This window comes from Abramis brama, assembly GCF_963993115.1.
Source record: "Abramis brama genome assembly, chromosome: 6".
Taxonomy (NCBI): domain Eukaryota; kingdom Metazoa; phylum Chordata; class Actinopteri; order Cypriniformes; family Leuciscidae; genus Abramis; species Abramis brama.
Genome location: NC_139968.1, coordinates 43,581,460 through 43,596,711, shown reverse-complemented (window position 1 = coordinate 43,596,711; position 15,252 = coordinate 43,581,460). Strand labels below are relative to the sequence as shown.

The 15,252-nt window shown below is 39.0% G+C and overlaps 1 protein-coding gene across 1 annotated transcript; it reads right to left on the bottom strand.

The window, feature by feature from the left end:
• Positions 1–337: 337 nt before the first annotated feature.
• LOC311085288 (major histocompatibility complex class I-related gene protein-like) lies at positions 338–8,759 on the bottom strand. The gene is made up of 7 exons (XM_084117723.1): positions 8,608–8,759; positions 3,516–3,782; positions 3,146–3,424; positions 2,368–2,643; positions 2,222–2,279; positions 1,525–1,599; positions 338–538 (listed from the first exon to the last, which is right to left on the bottom strand). The coding sequence occupies exons 1-6, from the start codon at positions 8,651–8,653 to the stop codon at positions 1,539–1,541; spliced, it is 987 nt and encodes a 328-aa protein (XP_083973849.1). The 5' UTR covers positions 8,654–8,759; the 3' UTR covers positions 338–538; positions 1,525–1,538.
• Positions 8,760–15,252: the final 6,493 nt, after the last annotated feature.

Sequence of the window (15,252 nt, the reverse complement as noted above, 5' to 3'; positions counted from 1 at the left end):
TACAAATTTATGTTTAGTTTTTCCACAGGAAACTAAGACAAAAGGCTATATTGAGAGATTTAAGGCACAAAAAATACTTTTTTTTTTACGTAACAAATACAAGGTTAGCTAATTATATTAAAATGAGTGTTTCTCCATACACCTGCTTTACAAAACACCATTTACATTTACAAATTCATCTGATGTTGCACCTACAATTAGTATTTAAATTATTATTATATTAAAACTAAAAAATTAAATTAAAACATTCTTATTTTTAAATTTGTCGGCTTTTATATTTAGTTATTGGAAAAAAAAGGAAAAAAGAACAGCAAGTGTTCTTTAATTTTTTTATTTTACTGTTTAACAATTAAAATCATAAAAGCCTGTTAACCTTTATTTGAAATCAGTGGTTACAACTTGATCTAAAATAAAAACATGTTTTGGTCCCACATGCTGGAAATCAATCGTGCAGACGATTGGAGGAAACTCTTCCAAGATTTTTGTCACTGTAGCTCTGCTTTTCATTTTGACAGATCGTCTGCTCAAACTTTAGTTTCTGCAAAGTAATGTCATAAAGATTAAATGAGGACATTTTTAATTACATGATTTGTATGACCACTGAAGCAGCATATGACCAATTCAAATCCCAAATTTATGGAATTATACATTGAAATTATTAAAACAGCAAGTTCTGCAAATCTCTTTATCTGAAATTTAGCTTGAAGACAAACATTTGGCTTTGACCATTTTTGAAAATATAACTTTTAAAACTTACACTGAACTTTCGTTAACTATTGTCAGTTGCATCAAATAATGTATATACGGAGTCCCTAAAGGGAAATTGTGATGGAAAAAAGCCAGTGTTCTCCAGAGAATTTTTGTGTTCTCTCGCAAAAGTTTTGCATTCCCCAGAGAAAATTTACATTCTCTCGCAAAACTTTTGTGTTCCTCAGAGAAAATTTACGTTCTCTCACAAAACTTTTGCGTTCCCCAGAGAAAATTTACATTCTCTCGCAAAACTTTTGCGTTCCCCAGAGAAAAATTGTGTTCTTTCAAAAAAGTTTTGCGTGTCCCTGAGAAAATTTACGTTCTATCGCAAAACTTGTGCGTTTCTCAGAGAAAATGTACATTCTCTCGCAAAACTTTTGCGTTTCCCAGAGAAACATTGTGTTCTTTCACAAAAGTTTTGCGTGTCCATGAGAAAGTTTGTTCTCTTGCAAAATTTTTGCGTTCGCCAGAGAAAATTTACATTCTCTCTCAAAACGTTTGCGTTTCCTAGAGAAAATTTACGTTCTCTCGCAAAACTTTTGCGTTCCCCAGAGAAACTTTGCGTTCTCTCGCAAAACTTTTGCGTTTCCTCAACATTTGCGAGAGAATGTAAAAGCATTGACATATAATTCTTCCCATATGATTTCCCATCACTATGTCCCTTTAGGGTCTCCGTACATTCCCAACATCCTACAGCTGATGAAGCCACTAGACTGAGAAATAGGAGCAGTTCAGAGAAAGATCAGATGCAAACACATGTAAACATATACTTACTTGCTTCATACGGACTACAGTGCAAATATGAATACTCCCATCACACACAGAAGTACATGTATTCTTGGGTAGGTCCTTAAAAAAACAACAACAAAAAAACTATTCAAATATAGGTTAAATAAAATTAAAAATATATATATATTAGATTAAAAACAAACCAAATGTATGAATGTTGCCTTGGCACCAACAGTGACTGAAATAGGTTTAAGTTAATCCACCAATGTCGGCTCATTATTTCCATGAGAACAAACCTGTTTGCATGTAGTGCTCTGCAAATGAATAACAACTTAACGGTCTGTCCATCAAACAAAACTATCATATGATTTCAGAAGACTAGAAATACGCTGGAGGGCAAAACAATCACAGGACTGCAGCACAAGCCTGTCAGTTTTCAATCAAAAATATGTGAACAAAATGCAAGTTTTGTGCACGTGTGATCCATGTACAGAACCTGGTTTTCAATCACTAAAAACAGCGGTAATTTCTAAAACACCTAACAGGGAAAACACTTAATATAGAAAATCACATCAAATATAGAAATAAAGTGCCTTAATGTACCAAAACAGTGATATTAAAAGATTCAGAATATAGACCTTATTGACGATGAATACTATATACAGGCGAGCAGCAACACGCTATCGTGGTTTTCTCTATCATGGTTTTCTATGGAAAAACACTTGAAACTGTGCATACATACTTGGTCAAATGACTGGCGGCAGAAGGAAAGTCTTGCTTTGTCCACAAGGTAGGCCTACCTGAGTGTAAAATCAGGTGAAAACTATTAATCAAAAAGACATAACCATAAAACACTATGCAGCACTATTAACAACTTACTGTACTTACTCTTGATCTCATCGTCAGTTTTCCGGATGGTTTTTCCCTGGTGCTCCACCTCACAACTGAACTGGTTGTTCTTCCATTCGTCTGGATAAACACGAAGGGTAGATGTCTTCTGGAAGGTCTCGTCCTCATTTGGCAGAAGATCTCCAAGATCCACATCCTCATGGTGCTCCTGTCCATTTTTGATCCAGGTAATAGTCACTCCTGATGGGTAGAAACCTGTGGCATGACACTCTACTGGAGAAGAGGGATACTTCTGTAACAGAGACACTTCAGGAGCTGAAAAAGATTGAGAAAAATTAGGAACAAAGTTTAATACTTCAGATCATGTAAATGTATGAATAAAAGTATATTTGGTTTAATGAAGCCAATGAGATAAAACAGAGACAAAAATTATTAGAGATGCACTGATGTATCAGCCGCCGATATTGAGCGATATAAAACCATCAGAATATCGGCTAATCGGCAACAGCATGAAAAAGGCCGATATAAAAAGATGCAAAAGTTTGGTGAGAGCTCAAGATCATTGACATATTTCTCTCCTCCCATCTCATGTTTCTTCGTAAAAAATGGATTCATTCCATGTTCAATGAAAATGATTTGATGATGCAGATAAATCGTATCAGTGCATCCCTACTCCTCTCTCTCTCTCTCTCTCTCTCTCTCTCTCTCTCTCTCTCTCTCTCTCTCTCTCTCTCTCTCTCTCTCTCTCTCTATATATATATATATATATAAATAATCTACTTGGTGAACAAAAGTAAATTTCTAAACAATAAGGCACCTGTTATCCTGTCAGCCTCTTTCCTTAACATCAAGAACTGTTTCAGCCAGTCAACACACTCATAACTGTAGTACTGTTTCAGAGATATAAGCTGTTCTCTGTCATTATTCCACTTCTCCACTGTGGGTATTCCCTGTTGTACAGGTGAGATGTATCTGTTCTCCTTCAGGTCCAGTGAGATGAAGTCCTCTCCATCATAACCGTACTGATCAAACCCTTGTGAGTCTCCAGTCTGATCATCATATTCACAGCCATACATCCTCTGATACGTATGAAGACCTAAAGAAGGGGATACCACAACATCTGCTCTTTTTAATGTACAAGATAATCTTTCACATTTAAAAATGTAGTATAAAGTTTTTTCTCTCACCCTGTGACTGATTGAATGTCTCCATTAGAACATGAATGTTGATTTTGTAGATCTGCTGTACATGTTTTCTGATCTCAATGTATTTCTTCCACAGTTCTGTAGATGCAAACTCCTTCATCCAGTCTTTTTTGGGAATCATCTTCTTTATGTTACTGTCATAATAATCGATCTGTTGATCATCCAGTTTCGTTACAGCAGAAATCTCTGGGATTCCTGCAGTCGTCTTTCCATTTATTTCAGTGTATTTGGTGATAAACCAGTGTAACTCTGAACAAACAACACAAAGACATAAAGCTTTCAAACACAACATACAATGTCATAAATCAAATTACTGTTTGAGTCATTCACTTTTTTTCTTTTAATTTCAAATCAATACTTTTGCACAGATATTTTTGAGTGTAGAAAAACACTCAAATAAGAAAGGGGCCCTATCATAGACAGTATAAGAAGTGGACAGAGCCATCTCATTGGATCTCAATTGAGACAAGTGAAGCCCATTTTTAGCGATTTCTTAGCACTTCCTTTCCTGACGCGCAGACTCAAACCGAGCAAAGCATTACACAGACCACGTGAGCAACCCGTCTGTCTTCTAGTAGCTGTGCCAAGAGAAATCTGAATCATTCCCTTCCGAATCTTGCAGACACGGAGAGTGTGAGTAGGAATTGTCCATGAGCATGAGCAACTTTTGCTAGGTATTCTGATTAATTATATTGTCATTTTGCCTCCACGTCCCCCCGATTGCCCGCGAGCTTCTCCTCCCGTCCATACGGTAATCTCTCTACTGTGCGACAGAGAGTCGCGTGGTTATGACGCAATCGTTAGCCTACTTTTACAAAAACTGCTTCTACGGGGCCATAACATAAGCTACAAGGTAATGGAGCATTTTATACATTGTCGTGTTTCTTTAGAAATAAATAATGGACAAATGGAGTCTTCAAACGCCTCAGATGTAAAGTTATTCGCTGTCAAAGTGACACCAAAATGAATGGGAGTCAATGGGATGCCAACTGCAGGTGAAGTTCTGCTACAAGATGGTGGCACGCGGCCGGCTTCAACTTCCGGTCGACTTCCTTCCCGCCTGGGCCCTATCTTCCTATTCTTCTGCAATCCAAAACAGCAGCAGCTGAAAGGTTTGTTTGAGCGGCGCCCTCTACTGTACAGATGTGAATTTGCATTTAATTTTGCATTTGCACTTTTGGGGCCCTATCTTGCACCCAGCGCTATTGACTTTGTACACCGACTTTGTACACTATTGACGAGTACACCGCTATTGACTTCACCTGCAGTTAGCATCCCATTGACTCCCATTCATTTTGGCGTCACTTTGACAGCGAATAACTTTACATCTGAGGCGTTTGAAGACTCCATTTGTCCATTATTGTTTCATTCCTATTCATTCCTATTTTGCGCCCAACGCACAGCGGACTTTTCCCTCCACAGACACACGTCTGTAAAATAGGGAATGAACTTGCGCTCCCAGGGGTGGTTCAGCGAAAAGAGGCGGCGTGTTCCGGCGCAAACGTTCCCTGATGCTATTTTGCGGTTTCAGAAAACAATTCCGTCACAGACCAGGAGAAACCTAGTCTAAAGTCGGCGGCGCGTTATTCAGATGCTATTTTAAGGGTGCATGCTTGGCCATAATGTAGCGTGTGCACAACGCTCATACACTTTGATTCTCTCATCTACACAGAAGCAGCATACATTATTACAAGGAAAAATATTAACACACGAAGGGAATCATTGTTGTGTCCATGAAGATGTGAAAAATAGTCATAAATCTAGCTTACACATTTACCCAAATTATTATACGCCTGTTTAACCGAAGCTAATTTGGGTGGGTTTCTCCATCCCCAATGTCACTTCTCTGTGTTTTACGGCCCTGACGAGAACGTCGGTCTCCTCGGCTGTGAACCGCTGCCGGCGTGCGTCTGGCAAATCCGCCGTTATAATAGCAACCCGCCATGGAACAAGCGCGCCTGCTCTTAAAGGGAATGTGAGATGACGCTCTGATTGGTTTATTTCACGTTACGCCCAAACCACACCTATGAGTAATGATGCTACTTCAGACCAACACATTTTAGATTTGCGTCGAGATCCGCCAACAAAAATTACTTGCGTTTTAGATCGTTAAAATAGGGCCCAGGGTCTTTTTTCCAAAACATTCATGATCAGGAGTGACATTTAACAGGTTAATTACCAACTTTATTCATTCTTATAGGACTATTCTCATAGTTTTGCCTTGTAAATAGACCTGCCTGCATGAGACAAATCGACGTCATTGGAAAATATGGAAACGTATTAGCACATTTCAGTGAAAAAAAAAGAATCAGATTAAAAACATCTCATGATTTTCTGTCAGTTCAACAACTTAAACTATTAAAAAAATTATTTTAACTGAAAAAAAATGAAATCAAATAAAATGAATAATAAATAGTGTAAATATTACTATCTACTAGAATAGGTTTCCATGCTTGAATGTTCAAAACACATTATTTTAGCGATGGGAAAAATGGTCGGCGATCCCGGCGCATGGTCTAAAAGGGTCGTCCCTATTCTCTTAATGAGTAATGGGTGTGTTTTGTCCCTATTCTCTTAATGAGTAATGGGTGTGTTTTGTCCCTATTCTCTTAATGAGTAATGGGTGTGTTTTGGGCGTAATGTGCAATAAACCAACCAGAATCTCATCTCCCATTCCCTTTAAAAGCCAGTTGTGCACGAGCCATGGCGGATTCGCTATTTACATGACGGAATTTGCATCGTAAAAACTGAACGCGTCTCCAGAGAGGAAACGATCTGCTAGTGTGTGTGTGTGTGTGTGTGTGTGAGAGAGAGGTTAAAGCACTCAAGCAGACCATCTACAGGACAAGTCGGATTCCACCATATCTTTATGTACACAATATTAATCTTTTATATTGTAATCCTTTTTATTTTTAATATTTGGCATGTTTGTGTGCTGCTGTGCGTCCCTGTGTGTGTAATAAGCAGTGTTCACGCGTGATGGACGCGCCTACAGGCGCACATTACTAACGCGCAACAAGTTTCATAACAAAAAATAAATAAATATTGCGCCATTGACTTTAGAGCAGGTTTCATTTGGTCTACGGCTCAGTCTATTTCAGTTCCTCAAAATAGCAACGCGCCAACAATGCCCCTGAACACACTCGTTTTCAGACCAGCAGCCCATGGGGCACAGATGCATTTGCTATTAAAAGGAACCTTATGTAAGATTGTGGCCAAAACTGGTACTGCAATCACTTTCAAATTACTGTAGAGCGGTGTATCCCCTCCCCCTCCCCCCGACTCGAAGTTGCCAGTAAGGCTGCAGGATCCAGCAGGAACGTAGGCTGCTACAAGGAGCTTCCAATGGCAAGTGACGAGTCCTACACAGTAAGTTTTTTTTCTGTTAATTATGTTTATGCTTCATGAGAGATGTTTTGCGAAGTAATTATGTATCGCAAAAATTTACTAATGGCGATTAGCCAAATATAATCGTAAAGATGTACGCTCGTATGTGACAGTACATTGTTAGACTGTTAGTCTAACTTGCATCTCCTATACAAATCCTTGTTTTATTTCAGACTTTGTCACGACGTATTTCGGATTCATAACAAAGTCTTTTAGGTTTCGTAACGTTAGACATTTTTTATCCGACACGTTTATAGCTGCAGCTGTGGTAACTAGAGCAGAGCTGGCAACCCGGATGCTGAAACGCTACTGACTTTGTGATTAGTAGATAGGTGGAGGGTGGAGCATCAGGCCAAAACATCATCAACATCAACATCAGTTGAGGGCTGCAACTTCACTTTTAAATGACAATATCCTAGCCGGACTACTGTCAGTGATATAAGTATTTGAAATTAACATGATTTCTTAATGTCTAGTGACATATCAGGGCCATTTTATGATTAATTGAAATACATTTCTTACATACGGTTCCTTTAAACAACGTGGTGCAGGACGTGAAAATGAAAACTGCGTCGGGCTGAAACCAGCAAAACACACTTGCTTGGCGCTGCATTGCACCGCGTGTATGATAGGGCCCTAAAACTACTTTTATTAGCTTGGATATTATAAAAGATGTTGAAGAAAATTTTACACATCAGATTAAAAACAACTCGTGATTTTCTGTCAGTTCAAAAACTAACTATTAAAAGCATTTCTGTTGACTGCAATGAAGCTGAAATAAAATACAATTAATAATAAATAAAAATGTAAATTTTAGTTGAAAAACTTGAAAAAAATAAACATGTTGCCTTGGCAATAAACGGAAATAAGTTTAAGTTGAAGCATTAAAATTATTAATTAGTTTTTTATAAACACTTTTTGTTATTCTGGTTGAAACTAATAATAGGAGTGGTCTCAATTGTAAACATTTACATACATCTTTTGTGCAAGTCTCATGACCAAAAAATGTTTGTTCAATCATTGCATTCAATCCGGATACGATACAGTGTCCTTCCTGCCTGTCAACGTTTGCATTTCCATACATCCGCGCATATCGTAAGGCTATGCGGAGTTGTAGACAGACGTCGCAAACGAACAGCAGCCGTCTTTTATAGTTCCTCCTGAACCAAAACAACTAGCTGATGCTGCGCTCACGCCATGTCGTAACTGTAATTACAAGATGGCAAACCGAGCTGTTCATGTCGTCAGACTTTATTTATGATATGTGCTTCAATGGCAACAGTAGAGCTCCGTAACGTTCATTATTGTAAAGTTATGTGCTTTGAGACATGAGGCAGTTTAACGCCGTCTCTCGTGGAGGTTTGCAGACTCTGCTCATTGCTGTACATCTTCATGTGTTTTGAAGGAAGCGTGGCTTTTGAGGCGCACTGAAGGGAGGGTGAGATCTAATGTTTTCAAAGCTAACTCGCTATTGCTAGCCTCTCCGAAATTGCCTACCCTACCTTTCACAGAAAACTAAAAAACTAAAAGTATTTTTTTTAAAAGCTACTAAAAATAAAAGCCAATTCAAAATAATCATAAACCTATAACAAAACTAAAGTAACTCTGAGTTCAACACACGGAGTAGCTGAAGGCCTTGCATGACAGAGAATTCATTGTTTAAATGACTTTATGAAATTAATCTCACCTGAGTAAACCAAAGGTACGCAGAGGAAGAAAATGATGAACTTCATTATGGACAAAAATCCTTGTATTGGACACACACTTCTTTATGTGCAGTCGTCGAAGAGCGCTGTAAAAACTCTTGTCTTCACCACATGTGAGTCTACAGGAAGAAGTGGTTACTAAAGGAAGATGCCGACTGTGCAGAACTGACCTCACTGATGCTCTAGATAAAGTGTCTCAAGTTTAGCTTTTACTCACTAGTTGTCGTCGCTTTGCTCAGTAAGCGTGTTTTTCCAGACATACAATTGGTAATTTCTCTTTTGCATGTGCACATCCCTGATAAACCCATGTTTTAATAGACAGCTTGATTTGCTCATGCCACAACATAACCTTCACTGCTTAATCTGTTGTGGTTTTGCACCTTTTTTGTCGACACGGTCAACACTGCATTGGCTCCCTATTAAACATCGAGTTAATTTTAAAATATTGCTGATTATTTACAAAGCACTAAATGGTTTAGCTCCCCAATACTTGAGGGAGCTCTTAACGCATTATAGTCCTTCACGTCTATTGTGATCTCAAAATACAATGAGATATCATTAAACGTATAATTCTAGAAGCATTTGCAAATCACTAAATCTTTTTCTAGTGCATGCATAAGTGTTTTAAACTGGCTGATAGACACCAAATGATTAAGTCTAACATACATGTTGTTGATTTAGATGATTTAACAAGTTTAGACAATTCTTCCTCTTCTATAGCAATGAATGAATGGAATTTTTCGTCAGGGACACTACAATGCTAGCCTGACGTCGTCATACTCAGATTCTAGTCAGAATGTGAGTCTGATCTGCTCCATTGGGCTGTGATTATGGGGCGTGTTTCAACCGAACCAGGAAGGAAAATGCCTCTGCACTCAATTGGATAGACCTACAACCAATCAGAGCAACGGAGTAAGTGACGTATGTTCTTCATTCATGTTTCCGATCGACAAATGCCTTGATCGCGGTCGATATCTTCTATAACAGATGCGATGGCGGAATCTACACATGATGTTTTATTAACAAAGTTCGGGAGGAGCACGTTCAAACAATCAATCCAATCAACTCGTCATCAAACAATAACCGTCTACACTATCAGCATGAGAGGAAGCATATATATTCACTCTGTCAACTCACCTAACATTCCTTGACAGTTTTCAGCATCCCTCCACTCGGTTCGGGCCGAATACCGAGCCCGGAGCCTCTCCTCGGACAGCACGCCAAATATGCATTTATTCTATCTGACTAATTTGTAAGTGTGAACTCGTGAAATCTCAATTCTCCAGCGGCAGTCATCTTTGTTGTAAACGAATTCAACCCAAGCGCTCGTTGGTGACGTAGATGATTACGTTGCTCATCTGTCCATCATCGTATAAAGCCCGCCCTGACAATCTGATTGGTCGAACAATTTTTGTTCGGGCATAATAGCTCCTCAACGGATCGAGTCCAGACCGAACTTCCCGACCTAAAAATGTTGTGGGCGGGGCTAAGTTTGGCTGGCATCCAGGCTAATACAATGCACTGTCTGATGCAAAACTGTAGTAGACGGTTGCATAGTTATAATTTTATATCAAATATTATCAATCTTGTAAGTGAAGAAGTTCATAAAGTCATTACTGCTGTGCTGTTTGTAAAAATGTGAAGTTTTATTTTTGGTTAATTTAGCTAATGAATAAAAACCTATGTATGACTTGTGCAATAAATAAATAAATAAATAAACAATCAAGCTCTCTTTCCACGAAATGCGAAAAACTTCTTTTTGTTTTCTTCCAGTTGCGCTCCATTTTTCTGGCTGCTCTCTTAAGGGCCCGAGTGTGCTCGTTGTACCACGGCGTTGGACTATTTTCTTTAATCGTCTTTAAGCGCAAAGGAGCAACTGTGTCTAAAGTGCTGGAAAAGAGAGAGTTAAACGTTTCTGTTGCAATATCGAGTTCTTCTAAGCTATCTGGGATGCTGAGATGATGAAACTGATCAGGAAGATTATTAATAAAGCAATCTTTAGTGGCAGAAGTGATAGGTCTAACATATTTGTAACACGGAGTCAGCTTTGCAGCCTTGGCTAAATGAAGTTTACACGAGACTAGATAATGATCTGAGATGTCATCGCTCTGCTGCAGAATTTCAACGGCATCAACATCTATACTGTGTGATAATATTAGATCTAGAGTATGATTACGACAATGAGTGGGTCCTGACACGTGTTGTCTAACTCCAGTAGAGTTCAGAATGTCTTTAAATGCCAATCCCAATGCATCTTTTTCGTTATCCACATGGATATTAAAATCACCAACAATTATGACTTTATCTGCAGCCAGTACTAACTCTGATAGAAAGTCAGCAAATTATTTGATAAAGTCTGTATGGTGCCCTGGTGCCCTGTATACAGTAGCCAGCACAAATCTCAAATGTGATTTACCATTTACACTAGATAACGTTACAGAAAGCACCATCACTTCAAAATTATTATATTTGAAACAAGACTTCTGAGTAATACTGAAGATTTTGCTATAAATTACAGCAATACCCCAGCAATTCAGTAATTGTCTACTTTTCCTTTTAAACGAGCTTCGTGTTTATAACAGTAATCTTGCGGGGTGGACTCATTTAAAGTAATGTAATTGTCTGGTTTTAGCCAGGTTTCTGTCAAACACAGCACATCTAGATTATAGTCAGTAATCATATCATTAACAATGAGTGCTTTTGAAGTAAGGGATCGAATATTCAGCAACCCAAGCTTTATCATTTGCTCATCTGCATTATAGTTTTTTATTTGTTGAACATCAATCAAATTTCTACCCTTAGATAAGTTTGGAAGTTTTTTGTATGTCCTAATTCGGGGAACAGACACAGTCTCTATATGATGATATCTAGGTGAAAGAGGCTATATGTGATGGGATTTATCTGACCTTGGTGACGCGAGGCCGCTAGCAGACGGTCGGTTTAGCCAGTCTGTCTGCTTCCTGACCTGAGCCCCAGATTGTCATGTTTGAGCTCTAAGACTATGTGCCATATTACTAGAGAGAAGAGCAGCACCATCCCAGGAGGGATGAATACCATCTCTTTTCAACAGGTCAGGTCTGCCCCAAAAACTTTTCCAATTGTCTATGAACCCTATATTATTTTGCAGACACCACTTAGACAACCAGCCATTGAGTGAACACAATCTACTGACTATCTCATCACTCCTGCGAACAGGAAGGGGGCCAGAGCAAATTACAGTGCCTGACATCGTACTTGCGAGTTCACACACCTCTTTAATGTTAATTTTTGTGATCTCCGACTGGACGAGTCGAACATCATTAGTGCCGCCGTGAATAATGATCTTAGAGAATTTACGATTAGCATTAGCCAGCACTTTTAAATTTGCTTTGATGTCAGGTGCTCTGGCTCCCGGCAAACATGTGACTATGGTGGCTGGTGTCTCTATTTTCACGTTCCGTGTGATCGAATCACCAATTACTAGGACACAATCAACAGGATTCTCAGTGGGTGTTTCACTGAGAGGGGAGAATCTATTTGTATGGTAATCAGAACGGAAGAGCTGTGTTTTGTCCCGCGACTACAGCGTCTCACGGTCACCCAGTTGCCCTGCTGCACGGGCTCTACAGCCGGAACCGAACAATGTACAGAGTTCACTAATGGCTCGTTTCCACTGAGCAGTACAGTACGGTACGGTACAGTACGGTACGGTTCGGGTCTGTTAACCATGATCTGGCTAGCGTTTCCACTGCCAACAGTACCCTTACTTGATAGGCGTGGTGTTTCGATCGACGTAATTTTCGCGCGAAGAAGAACATAGTAAACTACAATGGATGACATACAGCAGATCTTGTTCTTGCTCCTCGACATGTTTGTCACAAGAAGACAAGCGCCGACATTAGGCTTTTCTCAATATTAAGTACGCAAAGTTTGTACTTGCCATGTGCGACTCACTCCTACATGCACATGGTACAGCGCGTTCTTAAAAGCGTCACTCAGCTCGCTCTGCTACTCCGGTTATCTCTGTTACTCTGTATGTACAAATTTAAGCAACAATAAAACGAAATATGTTATAAAACACTACTCTGCCTCTTTTCGTTTTCATTTAAATAAATTAAACATTATAGGGACACAAATGTGGTTCATGCGCAACGCATATTGATTATTCACTGCACGTTATACGTTATTCTATTTATAACAAAACGATTTAAAACACAACCCTAACGTTACCTCTTTTCGTTTAAATAATAAAAAAAATTACACATTACAGGCAATATATGCATTTGTACAAATGTTGCAATAAACATCAGTGATAATCTTGTAATAAGAAAATGACAAGAAACCATATTTCTTTTTGTAAAATTTCAGTTTTATCAATAATAGCCAATATAAAAGTTTAAGTAAAAGGTACAAGAAGCTATACAATAAGAAATAAAGCAAACAATTCAGTCAAATGTCCAAATGCTGCGCTAGTCTAACATTACAACAGTAAAGTTAAATACAAATAGCCTATAATATGAAACTAAACTTAGCCCTCAGTCAAAACGATTGACAGGGAACGAATTATATATTCACGAGACCAAAGATCGCCCGTTAGGTCTACACAAGACGAATTATATCTCATGTTTAACCACTACCGTCGGAGTCATCGGCGAACGTCAGAAGAACTAACTTAGCCGAGGAAAGGCTCATCCAGCCGGGAAACATGAGCGCCGAGCGCCCGCTGATCGCATGGATCTCACAACCGGGGAAAAACAAATCATCTTTATAAATAAACCACAGATTAGAGCTTTAAACAACTACATTCTCGCCTGAAAAACTCTTAAAATTACATTTCGTGACACAGTAACAGTATATTATATTAAACTGTATATAAAAAAATGGCGCTTCTTATGTTGTCATTCCCCTCGTAGCACGCGCAAGTGACGATTCTCTGTCAACCAATCAACGTCCTGCAGTGAGTCTAGCTCCACCTTTTAGTACCGTACCACTGTGCTAGGTACCCCAACGGAAGGGTACCCAAAAAGTGGTACGGTACGGTTCGGCTTTTTGGTACCATTCTCAACTTTTGGCAGTGGAAACGCAAATAAAAGGGTACCGACCCGTACCGTACCGTACCGTACCGCTCGGTGGAAACGCGCCATAAGCTAGTCACATCCAAAGCAGTATCGAAAGCCCTTGCACTCTTGCTATCCTCGATTAAAGTTTGGATGTGTGTCTCTAGTTCTGAAATATTCTCAGACAGCCTGACTATCTCCCTGCATTTATAATAATAATAATAATAATAATAATAATAATAATAATAATAATAATAATAATAATAATAAATACATGTATCATATGTAAAGCACTTGGCGCTGACAGAGAAGGCTATACTATACAAGTGACACGCAGTGCAAGTGACAATAACAGGAGAATACATGACTCACCATGTTTGTTGACTGATCCTATTCACCACAGTTGTTTGATGAACTCGAAAAAGGCGCGAGAGAGAAAAAAGACGGCAAACAGGCATGGCAGATTAACAGGCTAGCGCAGTGATCTCAAACTCAATTCCTGGAGGGCCACAGCTCTGCACAATTTTGCTCCAACCCTAATCAAACACACCTGATCCAACTAATCAAGGTCTTCGGGATTACTAGAAACTTCCTAGCAGGTGTGAGTTGGAGCTGGTTGGAGCTAAACTGTGCAGAGCTGTGGCCCTCCAGGAATTGAGTTTGAGACCACTGGGCTAGCGATTATGATTTAGATCAAAGCTAGCGAAGTCAGATCAATGTGACAGACAAAATTAGATAATATCAGATTTCTGGTTGATGAGTACGATATATTTAGCGATATAAGCAAGAAGGAGTGATAGATGCAAAGCTATATGGAGCTTACAGACTCACCACACGGCAGCAAGACAGCGAGGCAGACCGGAGCCTCACATAACAGTCAGTAAACCACCTGAACACCAGAACAAGAGGTCTACAGCTTATAATATACCTCTGTTTAATGTAGGATGTACTTGCAATGCCTTAGCTGTTGAACAGTTCTTCCGGGTTGAATGAAGAGATGGCAAACTTGTGATGTTAGTCTGACTCGGTTATGGTCAAGAAAGTTACGAAAGGGCTGGTTGTAACTTGAGGGCTGCGCAACAGGGAAAAGGTCTTAAAAGGCCTTTTTTTTCTTCACACGAACAGCAACCAGAAGAAGAAAGAAGAGAGGTGGCTGGCTGCAAATTAGCCAAACTAAAAAATAAAATTACACTTCAAATGTTTTTTCAAAGATGGTTTCTGTCATTTTAGGTAGCTCTTATCACAATGTTTTTTTCTTATAAGTTTGGTTTTAGTTAGTAATTTGATGCTATAAAATAGGGCGTGGCTTCATGATTGACAAATTGAGTCAATGGACGGGACCTTGATACTTCACAATCACTACTGCTGTGATACTTCACAATCACTATAGTATACTATACCTACTACTATGCACGCATATATATATATATACAATACAATCGTGCCGTGGTGTATTCTGAAAAGACATACCGCATTTATTGGTGTGGACAACAGTTCCTGTCAAAAGATAAGACTGATAATAAAGAACTCACATACAAGAACACATACTTGTAGACAGAGGCAGACAGAGTACACAGCTTCATTACTTGA